Raw genomic sequence first — 22,501 nt, forward strand, 5'->3', positions numbered from 1 at the left:
AAAGCAATATATATATATATATATATATATATATATATATATATATATATATATATATATACAGGATGTCCTAGACTACCCGTATACGCCTTTTCTTTCAAAAACTAAGCATTTTAGAGAAAAACGTTTTGAACAAAAATTGTATGTTTTTGAGGGGAACATAAGATGGTGTCATTGGTTTGACCTTGGATGGCATCGTTAAGGTCAAGTCAAGGACACCTTTAATTTCTTAAATGGAACCCCCTATTTTTCATTACATATTCTTGTAGCTTATCTCGAGAGCTTTCCAAAACACTATAATAAAGTATTTTTTCATTAAGTGCTTTTTGTGTTATTTTGTATTTTAATTTGACATATTTTGATATAAAAAATAAAATATTTCGTAAAATATTCAGTTTTCAATAATCTTACCGTAACACTTTTATGTACAGAATAATGAGAGATGCTTTTGAAAGAAAAGAGGTGTATGGGTGGTCTAGAATACCCTATATATATATAATATAGAGCGAGAGAGAGAATAGAATATTTGACGGAAGATGACAATGGCGCTATGGAATGACGAGACGTTTCAAGACTTGACACAAAATATATTAAACTTGGAATAGTACACCACGTGTAGCGTTCGGTTATAAATTATGCGACTAGGTCGTGTCGCGACGATTCCTCGTCCCGGTCTCGCGTTGGGTCGACGGGGATCTAAACTCCCGAGGATCTCGGGAGAGATCGTGGCGCGCCACGATATGCTACGATAATGCTGATATGTATGTTATCTGCTACGATATCGTCATCGTGATATGTCACATCGGCGCACGTTGACAAGCGAGACACGAGATTCGTTGACTTTGCGTTGATATCCGCGTGTGTCCAACCGACGCGCGCGATACAATTTTCAGGCTTTCGAAATCGATCGTTCTGTATTATGTAATGTGTGCGTGTCTATGTGTCTATGTGTATGTGTGTATGTGTGTATTTGCGTCTCGATTCACTCCCGCGATCGAGTTTACACACAGCTCTCTGGGCCAGGTATGGAATTGGCGATGATGATCTCCTTCATCAGGTTGCGATCGGCCTTGAAGCTGATGGGCTCCCAGGACTTTGCGGAGAACGGATTCAGCTGTCAAGTGAGAACAAATATCGAGCGTTTTAATGTGGCTGACATTACGCAAAGAAAAAGAGAATTTAGAGTTTAAAGGGATCTACTCCCTGGAAAAACATGGAAAATCCATGGGATTCTCAGGGATTTCTTTTGTAACTCTGGAAAAATCAGGGAATTCTCATGGAATTTTATTGGGACTCAGGGAATACTTTTAAAAATTTTCTCTTTCATAATTTCGCTCTTATATTGTAAGGAATTGACAATTCAAGTGAATTATAGATTTAAAATATATTATTGGTAGATATACATCTATCTCTGTTTATATATTTAATGTACTTAACAAAATATTGAATATGCAATATTCTTGATCGTAATTTTTAATTATAAAAAAAAAAAATGAAAATGTTATACAAGTTACGAAAGCTATCCGATTTTTTCATTTTTAAATCACACTTTTAAATCTAGCACTTGAAATTTAAGTAGCTCTGTATTTTTCCTCTGTACGAGTATAAAACTGGAAACGCGTATACAATATAAAAAAAAAAACCTTGGAAGATCAGAGGGGGGGGATTTGTTTACAAGATTTGAATACAGACACCTTGATAATGATGATTATATATTTGGATCTTTCTCCAGCTGTTTCAAAGGATCGATATTATTCATAACAGGTTGCATTACAGTTGAATCGCGATTGGGGTTAGAGATGGCCGGTTTAATCTGGTTTAATTTATAAGCGATCGATAGAAATTCAATCTACGATAGATTAAGTTTCAAATCTTCCAAATCGAAGTTTGGAATCTCTCGAATTATTGAAACCTTATCTCTTAAAGTGCCGAACAAAGAATCAAAGGTTTTACTTTTTAATTCTTCTATTGAGATAATTGTAGAAAATATTATATAGAAGAATAAGAAATCGTTAATGAGAAGAAAGTGAGACAAAAGTATAGGTTACATAATTGTCGCAATATATTTCCGAGATTGTCTTAATACAAGAATTAAAGTAAATCTTTTCCTTTTCAATTACGATATATTAGAATTCATTTGATATTGCCCATACAGCACCGCAAGATTGCAACAACATTGCAGCAACATTTTTCTGCAAGATTGCAGCAACATTTTTCTGCAAGATTGCAACATTGCAGAAACATTACGAAATGTTGCTGCAACGTTGTTATGATATTGCAGCAACAGTAAAATGTTCGCCTACAGAAATATTGCAATATAATATTGCAGCAACATAGCAATATAATATATATGCAATAATGCTTTATGTATATTTATCGACATAATATCTTTAACATATGAAAAAAATAATAAGAAATTAGGCCTATAAGAGTCAGGATCTAGTGTGTATATATTGTAGTTTTTCTGTATTATAATAATAACGAAATTATAAAATGTAAATTTTTCAGTACACATTCGACTTCCTTCAGTGACAGTAAACGAATAAACTAGTGATTATTGAATACTTTTTTTGTAATATTTTCAGAATGTTGCTGTAACATTGCTAAAGTTATATTGTAAAATAATGTCTTTGTAATATTTCTGCAGCATTAAACTACAATATGCAATATTGCAATGTTGCAGCAATATTGTTGCAAGCTTTAGTGCTGTGTGGGTAATATTTAACGCAAAGGATCAATTTACAATAATAGTGTCATTCGTATCATACACCTCAATTTCTTATTTCTAAAAGAATGATATATCATTTTTCAAATGACTTACGCTGCATCTGTTCGTCTGTAGCCCCTGCTTATGAATATCGTAGGGTGCGAATAACGTGTCCGGTCTCACTGGCAGAAATAGTTGTGGCTCGCGTTTGATCTTGTCTTGGTCTGAAATATTCGCACAATTTTTCATTTCGTCAATTTTACACATTATACTTTATCTTATATATAGAATAGTTTCCAAATAATTGATATAAAACGCTGACATGAGGACAGAAACTAATATAATTAGACGGCATTAAAAAAAAAAAAAAAAAAAAAAAAAAATTATTTTAATGCCAACAATTGTGACAAGTACACGGAGAAAAAGGTTTCTTTAAATTTAATATATCTATTTGTTTCATTACAAAAACATAATTTTATACGAAACATTATTTTGTCGAAGCAAAAATTTAATGGGTCAGAGTATATGAATAAGACCTGCAAAATGCGGCTAATAACATTTAACAACCGTTTCTATCGCTTTCATTTCTGATACGATATTTTACAGAAGAGAATTCAGATAATGAAACTAATTTGTGGAAAATCGGACAGATAAATGTCCGATATTCATTTATTCGGATAGAAATTCGGAATAAGGTAAAATTAAATTTTTCTATATGCTATGATCCTTATGCCTGTATCAGACTACGCATTGAAGATTGAAATTTGACCAATCAGGACAAAGAAAATTTAGTCCCTTTTGTTCCGATTAATCAAATTCCCATCTTTTAATCTTCAATTTTCAATGCGTAGTCTGATACGGGCTAGATTTATTTAAATTGTTAAAAGCGATATAATGAATCTTTTAAATAAAATAAGAATATTGTTTAAAAGAATAATATCATTGTTTAAGTTGAAGAGAAAATAAAATTCATTCAAAAAATATTTTATTTAAAATAAATAAATATATTATTTGAAAATCAAACAATCATATTTCTTACTTTAAACATTAGTATGGTTGGAACATTTCGAGCATTGTATTTCTTTGTGGTTACAACGAAATTTATTAAATCCAAAGAAACTTTTCTCTCTGTGTGTAGAGAGATTCCAAAATTTTCATTCTTATTTTAAGCAAATGCAGTTTTCATCTGCTTGTCTTTTACGCTTAACAACTCAAATTAGAACTCGTTATTTGACAAGGAATATCCATCGCAAAATACCGTTGCGATTTAAAATAGTACTTAATATGACGAATTTAATCGAATTTTTAATCAACGACACAGAAATTGTATTATAAGACAGATTTCTGATATCCCATACATTTCTAAAATAGTTCTCTGTTTTTTTTGTACGACATATATTCTCCTTTTCAGACGATTCTCCGCGATGAATATTTAATTCGGTGGGATCAAGTTAGAAATCGAGATAATAAGAGAGTCTGCTGAGAGTCTATTACCTTGCGGCGACTGTATGATATCCGGCTGATTATTGAGCGCGTAATCGGTGACCTGTTTCAACGTATATTCGACGAAATACGTATGGTCGCCATGGGTCACATCCAGCATCGAATTGTTCCTCGAGTCCGGAGGCGTGATTATCGGCTGTTTCATGTAGGGCTCAATGTGCACGGGCGACGTAGTACCGCGACGTCGATACATCATCAGCATCACCGAGATCACTGTCGCACCGAAGGCCAATAGGCACCCGATCAGCAGGAGAATCAACGGCAGCATGCTGACTCCGGTATCTATAAATGAATGCATTTTTCGTTGCGAGGTGGATTTGGCAAGTTATCGTGCCAATCAAAGAAAATCCGTTTCTACTCGACCCATACAGCACCGCAAGATTGCAATAACATTGCAGCAACATTTTTCTGCAAGATTGCAATATTGCAGAAACATTGCGAAATGTTGCAGCAACGTTGTTATGATATTGCAGCAACAGTAAAATGTCCGCCTACAGAAATATTGCAATATAATATTGCAGCAACATAGCAATATAATATATATGCAATAATGCTTTATGTATTTTTATCGACATAATATCCTTAACATATGAAAAAAATAATAAGAAATTAGGCATATAAGAGTCAGGATCAAGCGTGTATATAGTTTTTCTGTATTATAATAATAACGAAATTATAAAATGTAAATTTGTCAGTACACATTCGATTTCCTTCAGTGACAGTAAACGAATGAACTAGCGATTATTGAATACTTTTTTTTGAAAAATCAATTATTTATATTTTTTTCTTTTTAATAAAATAAAGCAGAGTCTGATATAAGGTTTTAATTTAGAATTATTATTAGACTAAAAGCTCTATGATTGTTTTAACAGTTTTATCGAAAATCTAAATGCAATTGCTTGTTAATTTTGAAAATGTTAAATTAAATTATATAGAATAAAATTAACTTGGGATTATTACTGGACTAAAAGCTCTATTATTTTTTCAACAGTTTTATCTAAATGCAACTACTTATCAATTTCGAAGATTGTAAATTAAATTATAAAGGATAAATTTCAATCCTTTTTAAAAACAATTTTTCGTAGAATATTATTAATTTTGTTTGATTTAATCTCCTTTTCACGAGTACATTTAAATTTCGTTCTCAAATCAAATCGATTATTCTCTAAAAAGAAAAGAACTTCAAAATGATTATTTTTTTCGGAAATTCAGAAAGAATTTGATACTATTAATACACCTGTATAAAGACATATTATTTTTCCTTATTACCGCTATTATAAATGGGATAGGGTTCAGGTTTTAAAATATACACAGATATATTTGCATATTAAGCGAAAAAGAAAAGAAGGGGAAACAGAGGGGCTAGATTAAGAATTTAATTTGGATATTGTGCGAAGGACAAATTTTTTTTGTTGCACAACACAAAGTTTTTCCTTTTAAATTCGATTACCCGTGTGCTTCTCCGAATCTTGTAGCATTATGTCCTCCAGCAGCGACACTTCGCTACGGCCTTTGGCGTTCACGGCGTATGTCAGCAGATAGAAGCGCGTGGCCGGTAGGAGATCCGTGACGGCGATCCGGAAGATCGGCAGATCGGCCGACACGCTGGATACGTTGACCCGAAGATGGCCGGTCAGCATCTCGTATGCCTCAAGCCGGAACTCCTGGTGGAGCCCGCCGTCGTATCCAGGCACGCACTCGACCTCCAGGATCTCCGAGCTCTGATTGAGCGACGCCTTGATGGTGCAGTTGTTCAGAGGATTTGGTTTCACTACACAAACGCGTCTTCGTCACGAAAGAATTTTTGTATATACACGTTGTCTTCTTATATGAAACTTTTTACCTAAAATTTTAGGTTTTATCAAGAGATAGATATTCAGCTGTGCGCAAATATCTTCTGAGACTTCTCGATATATTTTCACCGTTGAAAGGCAAAAGAAGAAAAATCAACATATACGTACGATATTAGAAAAAGCAATTTTTTCTTTGACGTTTAATATGTGAATCAGATATAAAGTAAAAATTTTAAGTAAAACGTATAACGGGAGAGGTAAAAAATAATACGTTCCATTGCAGAGAACTATAATATTCAAACAAATATTTTCGAGTTCATAAAACACCGTGTACCGAGAAGCCAACTATAAACGAGTTGGATAAAAAAAAAAAGAGTATAAATATCCGCGCCGAGAGTTCGTAACGCGAACATCTAAATATTATATGTTTACGTCAAACACGAAAATATATAATATTTAAATATTTTCGAGACATGAAATATATTTCTCTCTAAAAGCGGGGAAAGGGGCGATAAGAATTTTCATATTTTGATTCCGAGATACCTATACAAGAAAAAGAAGAAGAAGAAGAAGAAGAAGAAGAAGAAGAAGAAGAAGAAAACAGAATTGATAAAAAAGAAGAAGAAGAAAAAAGAAGAAGAAGAAGAAGAAGAAAACAGAATTGATAAAAAAGAAGAAGAAAAGAAGAAGAAGAAGAAAACAGAATTGATAAAAAAAAAAAGAAGTAGAAAAGAAAAACTGATGAAAATTCCATCTTTCTTTTCTTATAACGCGATAAATGTATCACCTGCCGGAATGATTTGATAGATGCAAGGCGTCTCCTGCTTCCCTATCATGTTCCTACCCCAGCAGGTCAGAGCGCCGTAATCTCTTTCGGACTCAGGGGTGTAGACGAGCTCGCTCATGGTACCGTTGTTACCGTCGAACCTGGCCGGTGCGACCTCGAAGTTTTCGCCGCTGTTGTTGAACTCCCAGACAAAGTCAACCTCGCTGGGATCGGCGTCGACCTCGCAGCGCACCTTTACGGACTCCTCCAGAGAGGCCCCGATGATCGTTACCTCCTTCAACTTGCAAACCGGCGCGACTGGTCGCCCGTAACGAGAGGAGGGCGAGGGGGGGGGGGGGAAAGAGAGGTAAAGACGGTTCAGACACATTTCCGGGGGAGGAAAAAAAAAAGAAATGAAATTATCGAAAGATGAGACAGTTTCATCTTTCGCTATCGATCGGCAGAATTTCGACGACGAGAGGGATTATACCGAGTTTAAGTGCCGTTTTATTCGCCCTTAATCGGTAGAATTATGTTGTTCGCCGTAAGGGCTTGGATAGGAGGGTTGAAAATAAATTGTTCTAAAATGTAATCCTTCTCATGTCTGACGTCCGTGATATTCCGCTACCGAACACAATTACGCGCAGTTGGCACATTGTGTAACGCGTATTTTGTAGTTTACCGGACGAAACAGGGAAGAACAACGTTAAATGTAACTTTTAGCGATATATGAAAAAGGTCGAAGGTTAATTTTATCGCAATAATATATATATATATATCTTTTTGACAATCGGACGTATTAATAATTTACTTTTACATATAGATCTCACCATTGATTCGATGCAAATATATACGTGTATTAAATATTTATGTACTTGTACATGAATATTTATACGATAAATAATGCGTATTTAAATATTTAAATCTATTTATGTAAAATATGATGCGAAATAAATTCTATAAATATCCCTCTATATTTAAATAGCGAAATTTTAATTTACAATCCGATCGATTGCCTAGAATTGCCGACGTTCAATAGTCGGAATCGTTATTCCTAGGGTTGCACGAGATACCAAGACTAGTTTTGGTCTCGTCTTGATCTTGTCTTGAATTTCAAGACAAGATCAAGACAAGATTTTAAATTAATTATCAAGAAAATACCAAGACAAATTATCAAGATTCTTGATCTTATCAAGAAGTCTTGGTTTTTAACAAAAGTTATCTAATTGTTCCCGATCTCTGAACGGAGATTTTAATTAATATGGAAATAGGCGAGAAAGACAAAAAATTGTATTTATTGTTAGTAAATAAAAACATTTGTAAATTTAAAAACTTTAAAAAAATTTAAATTTAAAGAGTCTGCGCATATCATTATCATTACACACTTTAATGTGACATAAAAATAGCGCAAATTAATTACTTTATATTACTTAATTTATTAAAGTTTAATTTCAATACTTACGTTTAAAAATATATCTATCGCTTTTTGTTTTTCTGACAATATTTTATTTTTCATTGTTTTTAATCCAAATAAATGTTCATATGCTTTTTTATGATCTTTCTCCAAATGTTTTTTTAATTCAGTAGTGTTACTATTTTTCATTTTTATTTCTTTAGTCACATTTTCTTTTCGACATAATAAACATATACGCCGATTTTTTCATTGTTTCTTGTTTCATACTTAAAATAAGTTTTTTATGTGCATTGTTTAACTGCACTTACCTCCCAACTTTCATTATCACTTTCGGAAATGTTTGCATGTTCAGCAGAAGAACTTGGTTTAGTTTTTAGACTGCGTCTGCACAATCGAGACGTGAGCATACGCAGTAAAGAAGAAACGAAAATCGTGCTCGGCGCTTCGGATAACAGAAGAAATCAGATATACTTACTATTTTCTGTTTTTTATAAAGCTGACAAATAATTTAGTGTCAAATAAAAACTGTTAATAAAAATCAAGGCAAGACAAGACAAGACAAGATCTTTGATACAAAAATCCTCTCAAGACCAAGACAAGATTAAAATTTTCAACATCAATACAATATTTTTGCGAATATTGTCTTGTTTTGGGTCTCGTGCAACCCTAGTTATTTCAGTCCGTTTTTTTGGGGGATCATTGTTACGAGATCGTACTTGCTTATCTACTTACACTGTACTCTCAGATTCACAATCGGACTCGTCGTCTCTCCGCGATCGTTGCTGGCGAGACACGTGTAATTTCCCGCGTTGTCGCGACCTATACCTTGCAGCACCAGGCTCTGGGTGCTCATGATGATACCAGCTGAATGATTTTGCGTCAGCACGGCGCCCTGTCATTGATGGATTAACGCGTTTAACACGGAGATCGAAGATACGACAGCATTTTATATCATATTTCTTCGGTAATAAGAAAAGAGAAGGTGGCAAATCGATATCGTGTAAAGTTTTTCGCTCCGCCCAAGCTGTCCTCCTTTAATAGAATTATTTTTTTCCCCACAAATATTCGATAAATATTTAGAATATAGTATATACTTTTTTCCAATTTTTCTCGCATTTTTACGTTAGTCGAGAGAATGGCGAAAGCGAAGATTCTCCAATTTTTTTATTTTCGGAGGAAATTTAACTTTTTAGAAAATTACAGATAACGTCTTCAAATTTCTCTGTTACAAAGTATCATAGTCAGATTGATCTTTATTGAAATAAAAAACTTGCTATAGATTTTCTTTCGTATAACAAAAAATTGACACGTCATGTTTCCGAAGCCCTACTCTCTGCGTTTAATCATGAGAATTTTTTTTCAAACATATTAAATACTCGAACTCCTAAATTAAATACTCGAAATTCTTTTTGAGAAAATTTAGAATTAATTAGATCGAAATTCTAGGGGGAAAAAAAAAACCGTTAACAATAAAACTTGATAGAATACTCTAAATGAAATTAGATTAATTAAACTAAATAAATGATATTTATTATTGTGGACTTACGTTATGGCGCCAGGTGATTTTGTGATGCTCCGGATTAGCGCGGACTTTGCATTCGAAGTACACATCGTCGCCCTCCTTTATATTCTCCGCGTTCAGGGTGCTGCCCAGATGCAACTGTACCTTAGGCGGAACTGAAGGGAGTTCTCGAGCAGCTTAATATTTTACGTAATGCAAACGTACGTACGTAATGGAATATTTCGGCAGAGATCCCGAAAAAGGTAACCGTGGAAATGTTGAACCATCGAAATACGGCGAAGAAAGCAAGAGGGTTATCGATAAGACACGCGATTCGTCTAACAGATTTACGACTTCCGGACAGCGATCATGGGAGAAAGTTATACGATCGAAGAAATAACAAAATTTGTCGAGTGTCATTCGTATTTCTATTTTTTTACATGTTTTCAATCGACCTTTAATTATTGTCTATTTATCGGATTATCAATATTGATGGGATTACTTTGACAGGACATTCCGTATATTCAGACATTAACATTCTTGGGCAATGAGAGAAATTTCGCGTCGCGTATTCCAAATACAAATAAAAATGAATTTTTCTTGCAACATTGAGCAAATTAATTATTAAAATTAATTATTACGAAATATTGGCGTGATATTAATTGCGATTAATCGATCTCGCGGTATAATCGTGACTGTATCTGCTTTCAGAAAGTTCCTTACAGACGACATTCAGCTTGAAGAAGTCCTCCAAGTACGCATCCGTCAGAGCCGGATTTTCGCCACGGCACTTGAGGATCTTTCCGTGATCGTCGGGGATGGGTGAGAATATCAGCGTGCTCAAAACCACCGACGCGTTGCCGCTTTCCATTATCTGTCGGCAATGTTCAATGATTGGTAGATGAGATAAAATTTAAAGTAGGTATCGAGAAGAGAAAAAGAAAAGAAAAAAAATCATCAAACGTGAAAATATCGTTATATCTACCTTGCCGTTCCTAAACGTCTCGTTTCCCTCGATCCAGGTAATACGGGCGCGAGGATGAGAGCCTGTCGTCTCGCAGGTGATGGAGTAATCCTTCTCCGTCTCCATTATCGTTAATTTCGACAATATCTTCACGGTTAGCGGTTTTACTAGAATCAATCGATAAATCGACTTTATCGTATGAATTTGCGAGGTCATAGTGATTAATATTTAAGAATGCGAATTCTTTTTCCGATATCACTTTCGCCTTTTTGTTTTTCTTTATATTTCTTTTTATTAATCGCACTGATATCATTTTTAACAAAAATGTTTACAGTATTTAATGATAATTTCGGTTTTTAAAAATTATTACTCTCAACAAAAATATTTATTTTTTGAAGGGTTGTAGAAGATTATTATTTTTAGAAATTAGTTTATATATATATATATATATATATATATATATATATAAAGAGTAAATTAAAGAAGATAAGTAAGTAAATTAAAGAAGATTAAATTTATTTTTACGACCGAGTATAAGCAATAATTATCCATATAATAGGTTCACCCCGCTTCAATTTTCAACAAACCTGTCAATAATTTATCGAGTCGATAACGTAAATGCGAAAGGATTGCTTTTCGCGGCCGAAATTTAACTAATGTGAATCATTAATAGGTTGAGTGCCACGGGGATTTTGATTAACTTTGCAAAAGCATAATCAGAGATTGTATAATCAATATTGCGGCAAATAAATGCCATTTTTGTCAAATATGTATATATATGCGTTACCTCATTTAACTGAGGTCACCCTCATTCACGATAACCGCTAAAATGCGCGATTGATTGCGCTTTACGCAATCAAAATCGATCAGCTGTGTTAATCCTTCAGTGGTTCGTCTTGATTCTTTTCAATCGCTTAATAAATTAAAAAAGAAACAATTGCTTTCACAATTTTATTTACAATTTATCGCAAGTATAGAGGATAATCAAAATAGATGTAAATTTTCGTACAAGTACGAAAGAATATAGAAAAATGTGCACCGATATTCCTACATTTTTTTTTTTTAAATCGCGTCCAGTGGTATCGGTAATATCGGATGTCACACGTCGCTGAAAGAATAAGCGAAATCAAAGTCACTTTCGCGCGTTCGTGGAAAATTTTTTTCTCCTCGCGGGAAAGAGTAAAATGTATAAGGGGGGGGGGTCACTCACGATAAACGTCGAGGATCACCGACTTCTCCAACGGCGGTATTAGATGCGTGTTGTTCGCCCGGCATTTGTACGTCGTGTTGCGATGCTCCCGTCGCAGCTGCGGCACCGTCAATTTGCTGACGACGATGCCCTCGAACTCCTCGAGTCTGCCGTTCACCTCCTTGCCGTCCGCCAGCCAGCTCACCACCGGCGTCGGTTTTCCTTCGCGCCCCCGCGAAAGCGCGGAAAGCAACGGAAATTATACGCGGCTAATTAACTCCCTCTCCCCTCTCTTTCCCTTCCTCCCCTCTCTTTTCGCGTATCGTCGTCGATCAGACTCGCGTGACAGCAGACAAATCACCGAGGGCCATAATTACCCTTAATACCGGGTGTCTCCGAATCGAGCGCGTCCGCTTAATACCCAGTCTGGCCACTTAGCGTAGACCAGGGCTCGTATTTAATTGCCAACTCTTTGCCCCTCTCTCTCTCTCTCTCTCTCTCTCCCTCTGTCTTTCTCTCTGCCTCTTTTTATTTGTTCACGCGATCTTGGGAGAGGGATAGGGAGAAGATTTACACCGGAAGTTACGCGTGTAACGTGGGCCGAGTCCGGTAATTTGTCACACTGCTCTCGCCGAGATTCGTATCTCTGACTCTCTAAACATATTAATGAGAAACCTGATTTCTCTCAAGGAGGGATTATGTAACGGATAAAATTTTACAGATGGGAACGCGTAACGAGAATCGTGCCCGGCGAATTCATTGCTGCTAGTTTTTTAAAATACGAGATGATTTGTATTTTACCTCCTGAAACTCTCCGTATTTCACCTCCCGTCTCCGCCATTAACCGGTCTCGAAAAGGGATAACGATAAAAAGAGGAAGATCTTAAGGAAAACAATATTGTTTTATAAGCGGTACTGATTTGCATGCGCAAAATTAATTGACCGCCACGCTAATGCTAATTTATATCAATTTCTTAGTGCGTGAAAGGAATAGTATAAATGAAATACTCGGATGTACAATTAAAAATGTAATTTCGTAAATAACTCGTAATAACGGAAAATGCAAGGTGTGCAGGATATCCCGTCTGCGTCTGCGCTTGACAAATCAAAACTTACCTCCTCTCACTTCGCAGGACAATCCAAATTCCATGCCGATCTGAAATGGTCCGGCGACGTTGTCCACCTGCACGCCGGAACTGTCATAGATGAACAGCTGATGCGGCGGCACTGCGAGCAATATCGCGAACGGTGAAGCGTTCGCTTTCCATTATCGACGAATAATGGGCCTCGAATAAGCGTTACTCGACAGTCTCCGTTCTTTCGAGTACTCGCAAAATTTAATTTGAAAGTTGCAAAAATTAAATTTCGATTAATTCCTCCCCCCAAAAGTTTCTTAGAGAAAAATGGATTAGATCGCGCCGGGCCCTTCAATTAGCGAAACCGCGAGAAACGAGTAGGGTAGAGAGGGAAGGGGGGAGAGGAAGAAGGAGGGGCGAGATTGTTCCGGCAAGCTTAACTTTGCATCCCGAGATGAAAAAGAACCGGCCGAATGTATCGGCCAACGTCAACTGCAGCTGATATTCCGCCCCCCGATCTCACTCCCCTTTCTTACCACGAAGAGACGATCTTCGGACGATCTTGAAGCGTTTTACGCGTTAAGGAGCGCGATTAATCGAGACACCGAGGCAATGTTGCGGGGGCGATTGTTAATACGGTAATGAATTTTCCCTCACCGATCACCGTGAGATTCACTTGAAAGTTCTTGGTCGGCGAGTTCTTGAAGTCTACGCGACACCTGTAGACCCCCTCGTCGTCCAGCTGAACCGCCTCGAGGGAAAGTGCCGCGGGTCTCGTCACGGTGACGAAGTAGGCCCTGGGACCTACGGCGGTGCTGTCCGACCAGTTCAGGGCCTTGTTAAAAGCCCGGCCCCGCACGTCAAAACTAAAAAAAAGGGTATCGCGTATAACACGCACGTATTTCTCTCACGCTATTCTCATTAGAATTTTTTACGCACGTCATCGCGCTTGAATATTTTAAGAAATATTCTTCGTTAATAATTAAGATATGACTGATCGAAGATATGTGATGATATATCTATTTTTTACTCTCTTTATTACCGATTACACATCAATTCCTAGAAACGGACAGGTTTTTTTTTCGCGTGGTTTTTTTATAACTTTTTTTTTTTTTTTTTTTTTTTAATAGATCACGATACACTGTGTAAGATAACGCTTACCTGTAAATAGGTTTCACCGCGTAATCGCGGAACCAAAGTACCATGTAGACGCGATCCTCTCGCGTGGACGGCTCAATGTCGCAAGGCAAAGTGGCAGTGCGACCAAGTACGGCGCTGACCTTAGACGTGGACACTATGAGAGAGTGAAAGAAGGATGATTAATATCGCGATGGTTATCGCCGAATGGCTCTTCGTGCCTTATGGATTTATATGTCCAAAGTCAACTGATAAGAGAATTGATTAAATCGAGATAACCGAGTCCATTTATCAAAAAGATTGCATTTTTTAATAAGTACGTGTTTATCTATTTATTAGACGTACGCTCTATTCAGGTTCTTGCAAAGTTGACTGAACTCTAAGTAAGAACTCAATATGACAAAATCAATCATATTTTTGCGAAAGAATTTTCTTTGCGATGTAATAAATAATTACAAGTAATCAGAAGTATCTTTTTTGCGTCATAAATATTTTTTTTTTTTTTTTTTTTTTTATTGTACGTTGAGTTAAATAGCTAAAATGAGAATTTAAAGTGTTACGAAGTCTTGTCGGTCTTTTCGACTTTTCACATTTTCTTTGAAATTTGCTGTAAACAACAATGCGACTTTTAATACCTTCATGGCTAAAACTCATTAACGTCAACATGCTTTGAATAATTTTACTTGCAATACCTCCTGTCTTTTCTTAGAACGAAGAAGCTAACATTACAGGTCGCTTAATAATCAAGTTAATAATTTTAACGAATGCGCAAAGCTACTACATAATGTAATATAGTTTTAAACTTTAATGTAATTTTAAAGACTATTTACATTTAATAACCTGTTAACATTTTGTGAATTTTCAATTATACGTTTAATAAGTTAAATGAGCTGTAACATTAGCTTACGAAAGGACTTGGAAAATTATTAAATTAGTAAGAAATATTATACAAGTGAAATTATTCAAAGACAAATACGCACAAATTTCTCAAGTGGACGAGAGAGAGAAAGAGAGAGATGAAGAACATTGAAATTAAATTTATTCTTTAGACAATGTCGCGCGCGATTCTAATTACTAGTTGGGGCAACATCATTTTCTAAACAAATATAATATCATTTCACATATTTATTTAGCAAAGTAAAGTCGCGTATCAAGAATACGCGGATATTCTAAGGATCGTTCCTCCCTCTCCAATTTTACATTTCGATTTTCGAACGCGAGGAGGCGTCCTGTCTAAGCGATATAAAAAGAAAGCCGCTTTGCTTTCTTTGCTTCGAATAAAGCGACGGGAAAGCAGCTTGAAAAATATCATTAATGAAGTTTTCGTTTTCGCGAATAATGGAGAATTTCCGTCCCGCGCAGCACGAAATATAATTTATGCTGTGCGACGTTTCTTTAAGCAGGTTTCACGCTCTAAGCGATCCCAGGTCCGATCGCGCAACAAGCTGCGTCTGATTTCCCGTTTTCCCGATACGCCGCATAATTTTCATCAATCGAACGACGTCTGTAACACGAATACGAACTCTTCCGGTAGGATATCGTTTCCACGTTTGTTTGTGACGCCTCGATGAAAAATGTACACGAGAAACGAACCATTTATCTCCTTTTAGCATCTTTCTCTCTCTCTCGTATTAGCGCGATTATTATATCCGTTCCATCTATTTAAACGCGTGTCATTTTTTTTCTTTTTTTTATACTCAAAGTATTTCAAGGATATAAATGAGAATTGACAAGAGTGTAAATGAAAATAAGTTCGAATAAAGCTTCAGGAACAAGGGATATTCGAATGATTACGAGGGGGAAAACAAAAAAAAAATTCCGAAAAAAATATAACTAAAAAATTTTTTATACGTATCGCTGGTAAGAGGCGGATTATAAATTCATAAGATGTGAAAGCTTCGTACTTCGATCAATTCTAGGCATACGCCACTAACAGGAATTTATTTATTATTCTATAACATTTTTAAGAGTGCGATCAACCTTGGCTGTTACACGTTTCGACCTAGTTTTATTTAAAAAGAAAAAAAAAACTTTATAAATATCTATTCTAACAGTTTTCAATCTCATGACTTTGTCAGTTTTCCACTTTTCAATATGCATTTATGAAATACATATACACATTGGGTTCCATTTTGCACATAAAAGTTATATAGAGCTTCTATGCTGAATATGCCGAATGTGCACAGCGATCGAAGCTATCGACAAAATTAAGAGTGATATAATTTTATTAAATAAATTCTTCTTCTTTGTTAATATTGCAAGATTATGATCTAAAAGAAGGTAAGAATCGCTAACAAGCTTGGCTATAATTACTTTCTTGTTCGGTATTTTTACAGAAGGATGAGAGAATAATATTTTTTTTTATTTTCAATTTTCCTTTTTTTCTTAATAATCAAAATTAAATGCATTCTTATAAAAATATATCTGCATTTATATTTACCTTTATCTTTGTATAACATACTTTTTATTACACTTTATATACACAGGGTGTCCTAGACCACCCGTACATCCCTATTGAACAAAAATTGTATGGTTTTGAAAGGAATATAAGATGGTGCCATTGGTTTGACCTTGGATGGCATCGTTAAGGTCAAGTCAAGGACACCTTTAATTTCTTAAATAAAACCCCCTATTTTTCATTGCATATTCTTATAGCTTATGTCGGGAGCTTTCCAAAACACTATAATAAAGTATTATTTCATTAAGTACTTTTTGAGTTATTTTGTATTTTAATCTGATATATTTTGATATAAAAAATTAAATATCTTGTAAAATATTTAGTTTTCGATAATTTTACCGTAATACTTTTATGTACAGAATATAGAGACAAATCAATTAGTATAAAAAATAATTGTTTTTAAGAAAATTATTTACAATGTATTTTTTTAAACAATTATTTGTTTTTTTTTGCACTTCTAGGACACCCTGTATATATATATATATATGTGTGTGTGTGTGTGTGTGTGTGTGTGTGTGTGTGTGTGTGTGTGTGTGTGTGTGTGTGTGTGTGTGTGTGTGTGTGTGTGTGTATTTTTACATTCTTTCATAAAAACAGGATATTTAAAAATATGATATATCCAAGAGTATAGTATCCCAAAATCACAGAATTTTTAACCACATATTTCTCGATTAACTCGTCGATACTTCCTGAACGAAACTTCGATAGTTTTCGAGTAATTAGCAATTGGAGAACTTCTCGCCAACTAAACTTTAGATATCTTCAATTTCAGACATGAAATTCTATTAAGGTACCCATACAGCACTGAAGCTTGCAACAACATTGCTGCAACATTGTAATATTGCATATTGCAGTTTAATGTTGCAGAAATATTGCAAAGACATTATTTTACAATATAACTTTAGCAATGCTACAGCAACATTCTGAAAATATTACAAAAAAGGTATTCAATAATCGTTAGTTCATTCGTTTACTGTCACTGAAGGAAGTCGAATGTGTACTGAAAAGTTTACATTTTATAATTTCGTTATTATTATAATACAGAAAAACTACAATATATACACGCTAGATCCTGACTCTTATAGGCCTAATTTCTTATTATTTTTTTCATATGTTAAGGATATTATGTCGATAAATATACATAAAGCATTATTGCATATATATTATATTGCTATGTTGCTGCAATATTATATTGCAATATTTCTGTAGGCGACATTTTATTGTTGCTGCAATATCGTAACAACGTTGCAGCAACATTTCGCAATGTTTCTGCAATATTGCAATCTTGCAGAAAAATGTTGCTACAATGTTATTGCAATCTTGCGGTGCTGTATGGGTAGAGGCCCGTTAAGAATTAACCGATAAGCATTATTTTGTTACTAACAATAAATAAATAAATATGCTCATCGTTGAACTTTATAAATGGGCTTTACTTTAACAGAATTTTAACACGAGACTCTCGAGTTACAGTAATGCGTGATGCCTGGCAATCGCGATCTCCGATCGGATGAGTCGGGGAAAAAAAAATTGTACACGTAATTTATAATCGGAAGAATGAGCAACGTGATCCTGGGACACTGTACCATTCAGACTGGAATCGATTAATCGCGATCGTTCGTGTCGGAGAATTCGCGTACCTAGGTCATCGTCCTTATCCCAGTTGCCGCTGGCATTCACGTATACGACCACGGCGAATATGTAGCCGCTAATCACGAGTCTCACCGCAATCTCGGCCAATGTACCGAGTGCCATCCCGCGTAAGGGATGCGACGACTTCGCCGGACACCTCGCTGGCGCACCGCTCAAATCCGTCGTCCTCCGCATGATAGCACCCCTCGGGCACGCTGCCCCCTTATTGTCATTCCACGACCGAGAAGAGCCCGTCCCGTTCACTCCCGGCTACTCGTCCCGATCTCGCGCGCGGGACGAACACGCGGGGCACCTACTCGAGCGCGAATCCTTCAAGTCCGTGCGCCCGTTGTCGGAGCACATCGAAAATATACCTAGACGATAGATCTTCACCTTCCTTTACCGCGTTCTGAATCCGTTGCACCGTATCATTGGCAAGTGGAGATTCTCTTTCTCCACTTTACATATTATTTCTTAATTTTATTAATTTATTATTAATTTATACACATGTTACGCGTATATAATATGTTACATATAGAATTTTATGCATCGATAAAAATAAAGGATTAAAGAATATCGTTGAGCAATAAAATTTGTTTGTTATCATTTTTTTTTCTTTTTTTCCTAATAATTAAGATTTGAGTTTGCGAATTATATTTAAAAAGTGATTAAAATAATTTAAAAATGTGCGCTTTTTAATTGAAATCGATAAAAGAGGCGGGGATAGTAACATACATCTTTTTTTTTTCTTCGAAATAAGAATTTATACCGACACAAACCTTCGGACACTAACTTGATATATTAACGTTGTCTCGTCTACTGTTGCTATATATTTATCCTGTCCCGATCGATGCGTCGCTAAAATATCGCCGTTTTCGATTATGTCACGGCATCAAGTTCAACAGCGGCTCATGTTTTCACGTGATTGCCTTCGATTATCCTCCTCTCTTAGCATTATTGTCCTCAGTCACGTTGTTACATACAATCGTGTTCTCTTTTTCTTCTTGCATGCTTCGCTTATCCATTATTGCTTTATCGTTATTTTTCACCAATTTGCCCTTCGTGAACTATAGCTTTTATGTCGCGCCTCAATTCTTCGCCTATTCCGCAATTTTTCTCGCTGCCTTCGATTTTTTTATCGTTCGTTTATTATCGTCGATTACATCCCGGTATTCGTTCAGAAATATGCATGGCGATCGGGATTGCTCACTGTTGCGTTTCAAATTGACGCACGCGGCTTGAATAAAGATGGACATTACAAAAACATCGGAGCTGCATTATCGAAAATTCCGTCAATATTTCTCCCGCGATGATATGTGCGATTGATTATTACAAATTTCATTGACGTGTTATTATTATCGTTATCGTTCCATCGTGAATAGAGATACGCACTCTCGTCGAGAATATCCTTTTTTCATCATTGTGATACATAATTTTATAGAGAGATCGTTGATACGTGTGCGCGCGCGTATATATGTACAGTAAAAGATCTTCTTAAGCAAACGAGTTCCTTAGGAGTGCAGCTTGGCTTGGGCCGGCCGGCCGGCTCGCCTGATCAAGCGCCGACCCTCTTCCACTGGCTGCACACAATTCTAATTTCGATCCACTCTACTTATATCCCGTCTCTCCCCGGGATCATTCGCGTTATTGTCGCGTACGCCTCCGTTTCCACGGGTCTGAGAAGCTCGCCCTCTCCCCGAGAGATAAGTCTCGAGATGCAACGAAGAGGAATTAGTAGAATCACTTGGAGTCAAGGAAGGATCGATGGTTTATCACAATCGTCCGATTAATCGTTGCGCTTGAGAGCGTTCCTTTTCAAACGCATGTTGAAACGCTCTTTGTAGATTGATACACCGATCTATCCTTTTTTATATTATCGCTATCTTTAATTAATTCACCTTTATGATATTGCGTTCACTCGTACACCTTGGTAAGGAAGAGCTGTATTTCAAACGTCGCTCGCTCCTTTAAATCGCTATATTTACGCCCAAGTTACTCGGTTACGGTTACATTTAGTCGCTTCTATAAGCAGCTGAAACTTCTTAACACTTGCAAAACAATCCACCGCTTCGAACGCGATGAGAAGACTAATTCTCTCTCTCTCTCTCTCTCTCTCTCTCTGTTCCGTCGATTAATCAAAAGGGAGTCTTATTGTCATTCCGTCCGAGATCAGATAGCCACTTCCTCTATTCCCGGTCGAACGAGGCGAGGGGGCGAAGGCAGGCAAAAGAGCGGCCTGGCAGGGGATGCTTCGTGGTCTGATGGTCTCGCGAGTGTTCGAGAGAAGTGATTTCACCGCGACGGTATTCTCCAACGATTTTCCACCCCTAAAGGCCTCCCATCCCCTCTCTTTCTCTTTCACCCTCCCTCTCTCTCTCTCTCTCTCTCTTTCTCTCACTCCCTCTTACCTCGAAGGTAGACGGCCTCCTCCCACCGTCAACCCCGCGGCGATGTCCTCCGGCTAGGATTCTCTCGAGGAGACGGGAACGGCGGGGAGAGAGACACGCTCTCCCCGAATAGTACGAGAATTTTCGAGGAGTCGTTTCGGCAGCCTCTTCCCTAATTAATCACCGGGTCTTTTGATGTTCGTTGAATTTCTTTCCTCGCCTTTCCTGTAATTCGTGCGAGGAAGCGCACCCCGAAGTACATTGAAGCGCTCGTCGAAGCTCGCACCTGAAATGGCGCAACGCGTTTTGACGAGAGAGAGAGAGAGAAAGAGAGAGAGAGAGAGAGGGGCCACGCGTCTTTCTCTGCGGAAATTATCGTCCCTCCGGGGCTATTACCCCTTTGGGGTAGGTAGATAGGTAGGTAGGTAGGTAGGTTTAGGATCGCCGTTAGGCGATTCGACAATGGCGATGACTGATCGCTGAAGAGACTTGCACTTGGATACTCGCACGATACCTTACGTTATTATCGCGCCGATCCTCAATTTCCGCAGTGATCGATCATCCCTTCGTATCATTTCGAGAACTTTCGACGGAAAAGGCACCGTCGGGGATATAAAATGTACAAGGTGTGAGCGTATATATATGTGAAAAAACTCTACAAACGGCAAAATATTCGAAAGCGATGGACGAGTTCGTGAAAAAATTTACTCCTGTATAAATGTGACTTTATTTTCCAACAGCGACAAATGCGCTTTTCAATGTCGCGAATTATTTTACTTTTTCACAGAGAGCGAAAATTTCCGCGCGCGATAAATATGAACAGTATTCATCCTCTCTCGTTGATTCTCTTTCTCTCTCTCTCTCTCGCGCGCGCTCGCTAAAAAAAAAAAAAAAAAAAAAAAAAAAAAAAAAAAAAAAAAAACACTTAAAAGATATTTAGAATTGATTGGTTCAGTTTTTCAGCCTTTTAAACAGTGTTAATCGTTTCGCTTAACAAGCGTAATTGATAGCTCGACGATTTTTTTATTCGCAGGAGATATGGGCATTCGCGCACAGCCAATCATTCGCATATGTTTCCAAAAATTTCCAATCTCCTCTCACCTTCTCTGAATTGCTCTGCCAATTTGTATATTAATTAGGTAAAGAACCGATTTCTATTACACGCGCACACCCACGCATTTGATCGTTTCTCGTATCCAAATTCTTTTCCAAGAAAATCTCACACTCTTTTTTTTTTTCTTCCACAACGAGAGAATCTCTGGCCTCTTCGATCCCGAGCCGATAAGTCGTCGGCTGAATCTTCCACGATTCTCGGTCTTTTCGTCGAGACCGAGAGACCTCTCGTTTCTTCGAGCCCTCGCGCTTCTTCGCGATCTCCCGCACTAGACGACGATGACGATGATGAAATTCTCGATGTTTTCGCGACGCGTGCTGTCGCGTGCGACGCGCTGCACGCTTCCTCGTCGCGCGGACACGCCGCTATAATCGCCGTCGCGGGTGAGAGAGGACGACGACGACGACGACGACGACGACGACGACGACGACGACGCGGGGCCGCCGATCGATTCGCCCGAGTCAGTCCGATCCGGCCGCCTCGCGTTTCGACGCGTTTCGATGCCCGCGCGATGTACAGCCCCGTTGTACGAAGGGGGTGGTGAAGGCGGCGGTGGTGGAGAACGTGCTGCCGCGCAGGGCTGTTCGTGCAGAGGGTGCACGACGATGGTCCGCGAGATGTCCCGGAATGCGACGAGGAATGTATCCCTTGTACAAGATTTCAGGCGAATTTTTTAATCTTCTCAGAGATACGCACGGAGAAGGATTATAATTCTATGCGATCTTGCAAATTTCAATATTTGATCGTGTGGTATCGGTATTAAATTTTGAATTAAAGAGTTAAATGGAATTAAATGACAAATTTGAACTTTTCTTGCGTCATCTATTTCTTTGAATCAAATGGCAGATTATGTAGTCGAAATT

General features: G+C 37.1%; 1 protein-coding gene across 8 annotated transcripts; it reads right to left on the minus strand.

The window, feature by feature from the left end:
* Positions 1-572: 572 nt before the first annotated feature.
* On the minus strand, positions 573-22,126 carry Side-iii (sidestep III). Of its 8 annotated transcripts, none has more exons than XM_070310226.1 (16): positions 21,748-22,126; positions 18,917-20,810; positions 18,146-18,610; positions 14,075-14,207; positions 13,571-13,779; positions 12,954-13,064; positions 11,859-12,059; positions 10,670-10,815; positions 10,408-10,558; positions 9,730-9,860; positions 8,916-9,075; positions 6,791-7,087; positions 5,661-5,981; positions 4,202-4,492; positions 2,822-2,931; positions 573-1,114 (listed from the first exon to the last, which is right to left on the minus strand). In XM_070310226.1, the coding sequence occupies exons 3-16, from the start codon at positions 18,330-18,332 to the stop codon at positions 1,001-1,003; spliced, it is 2,562 nt and encodes an 853-aa protein (XP_070166327.1). In that variant the 5' UTR covers positions 18,333-18,610; positions 18,917-20,810; positions 21,748-22,126; the 3' UTR covers positions 573-1,000. The 8 variants fall into 8 exon arrangements, with proteins under 8 accessions (XP_070166327.1, XP_070166323.1, XP_070166324.1 ...); XM_070310222.1 differs by having other exon boundaries at positions 21,626-22,126; XM_070310223.1 differs by lacking the exon at positions 21,748-22,126 and adding an exon at positions 21,039-21,401.
* Between the last annotated feature and the right edge of the window lie 375 nt (positions 22,127-22,501).

Source organism: Polyergus mexicanus, unplaced genomic scaffold, assembly GCF_030449975.1.
Source record: "Polyergus mexicanus isolate NDT 795.1 unplaced genomic scaffold, iyPolMexi1.0 SCAF_18, whole genome shotgun sequence".
In the NCBI taxonomy this organism is placed as follows: domain Eukaryota; kingdom Metazoa; phylum Arthropoda; class Insecta; order Hymenoptera; family Formicidae; genus Polyergus; species Polyergus mexicanus.

Excerpts from the sequence above, each read along its gene's own strand:
- Side-iii (XM_070310226.1), bottom strand. The coding sequence starts at position 18,332 with ATGCGGAGGACGACGGATTTGAGCGGTGCGCCAGCGAGGTGTCCGGCG. Across the intron at positions 13,780-14,074 it reads GCGGTGAAACCTATTTACAG|TTTTGACGTGCGGGGCCGGG; the intron begins GTAAGCGTTATC and ends CCTTTTTTTTAG. Across the intron at positions 10,559-10,669 it reads AGACGTTTAGGAACGGCAAG|ATAATGGAAAGCGGCAACGC; the intron begins GTAGATATAACG and ends CATTGCCGACAG.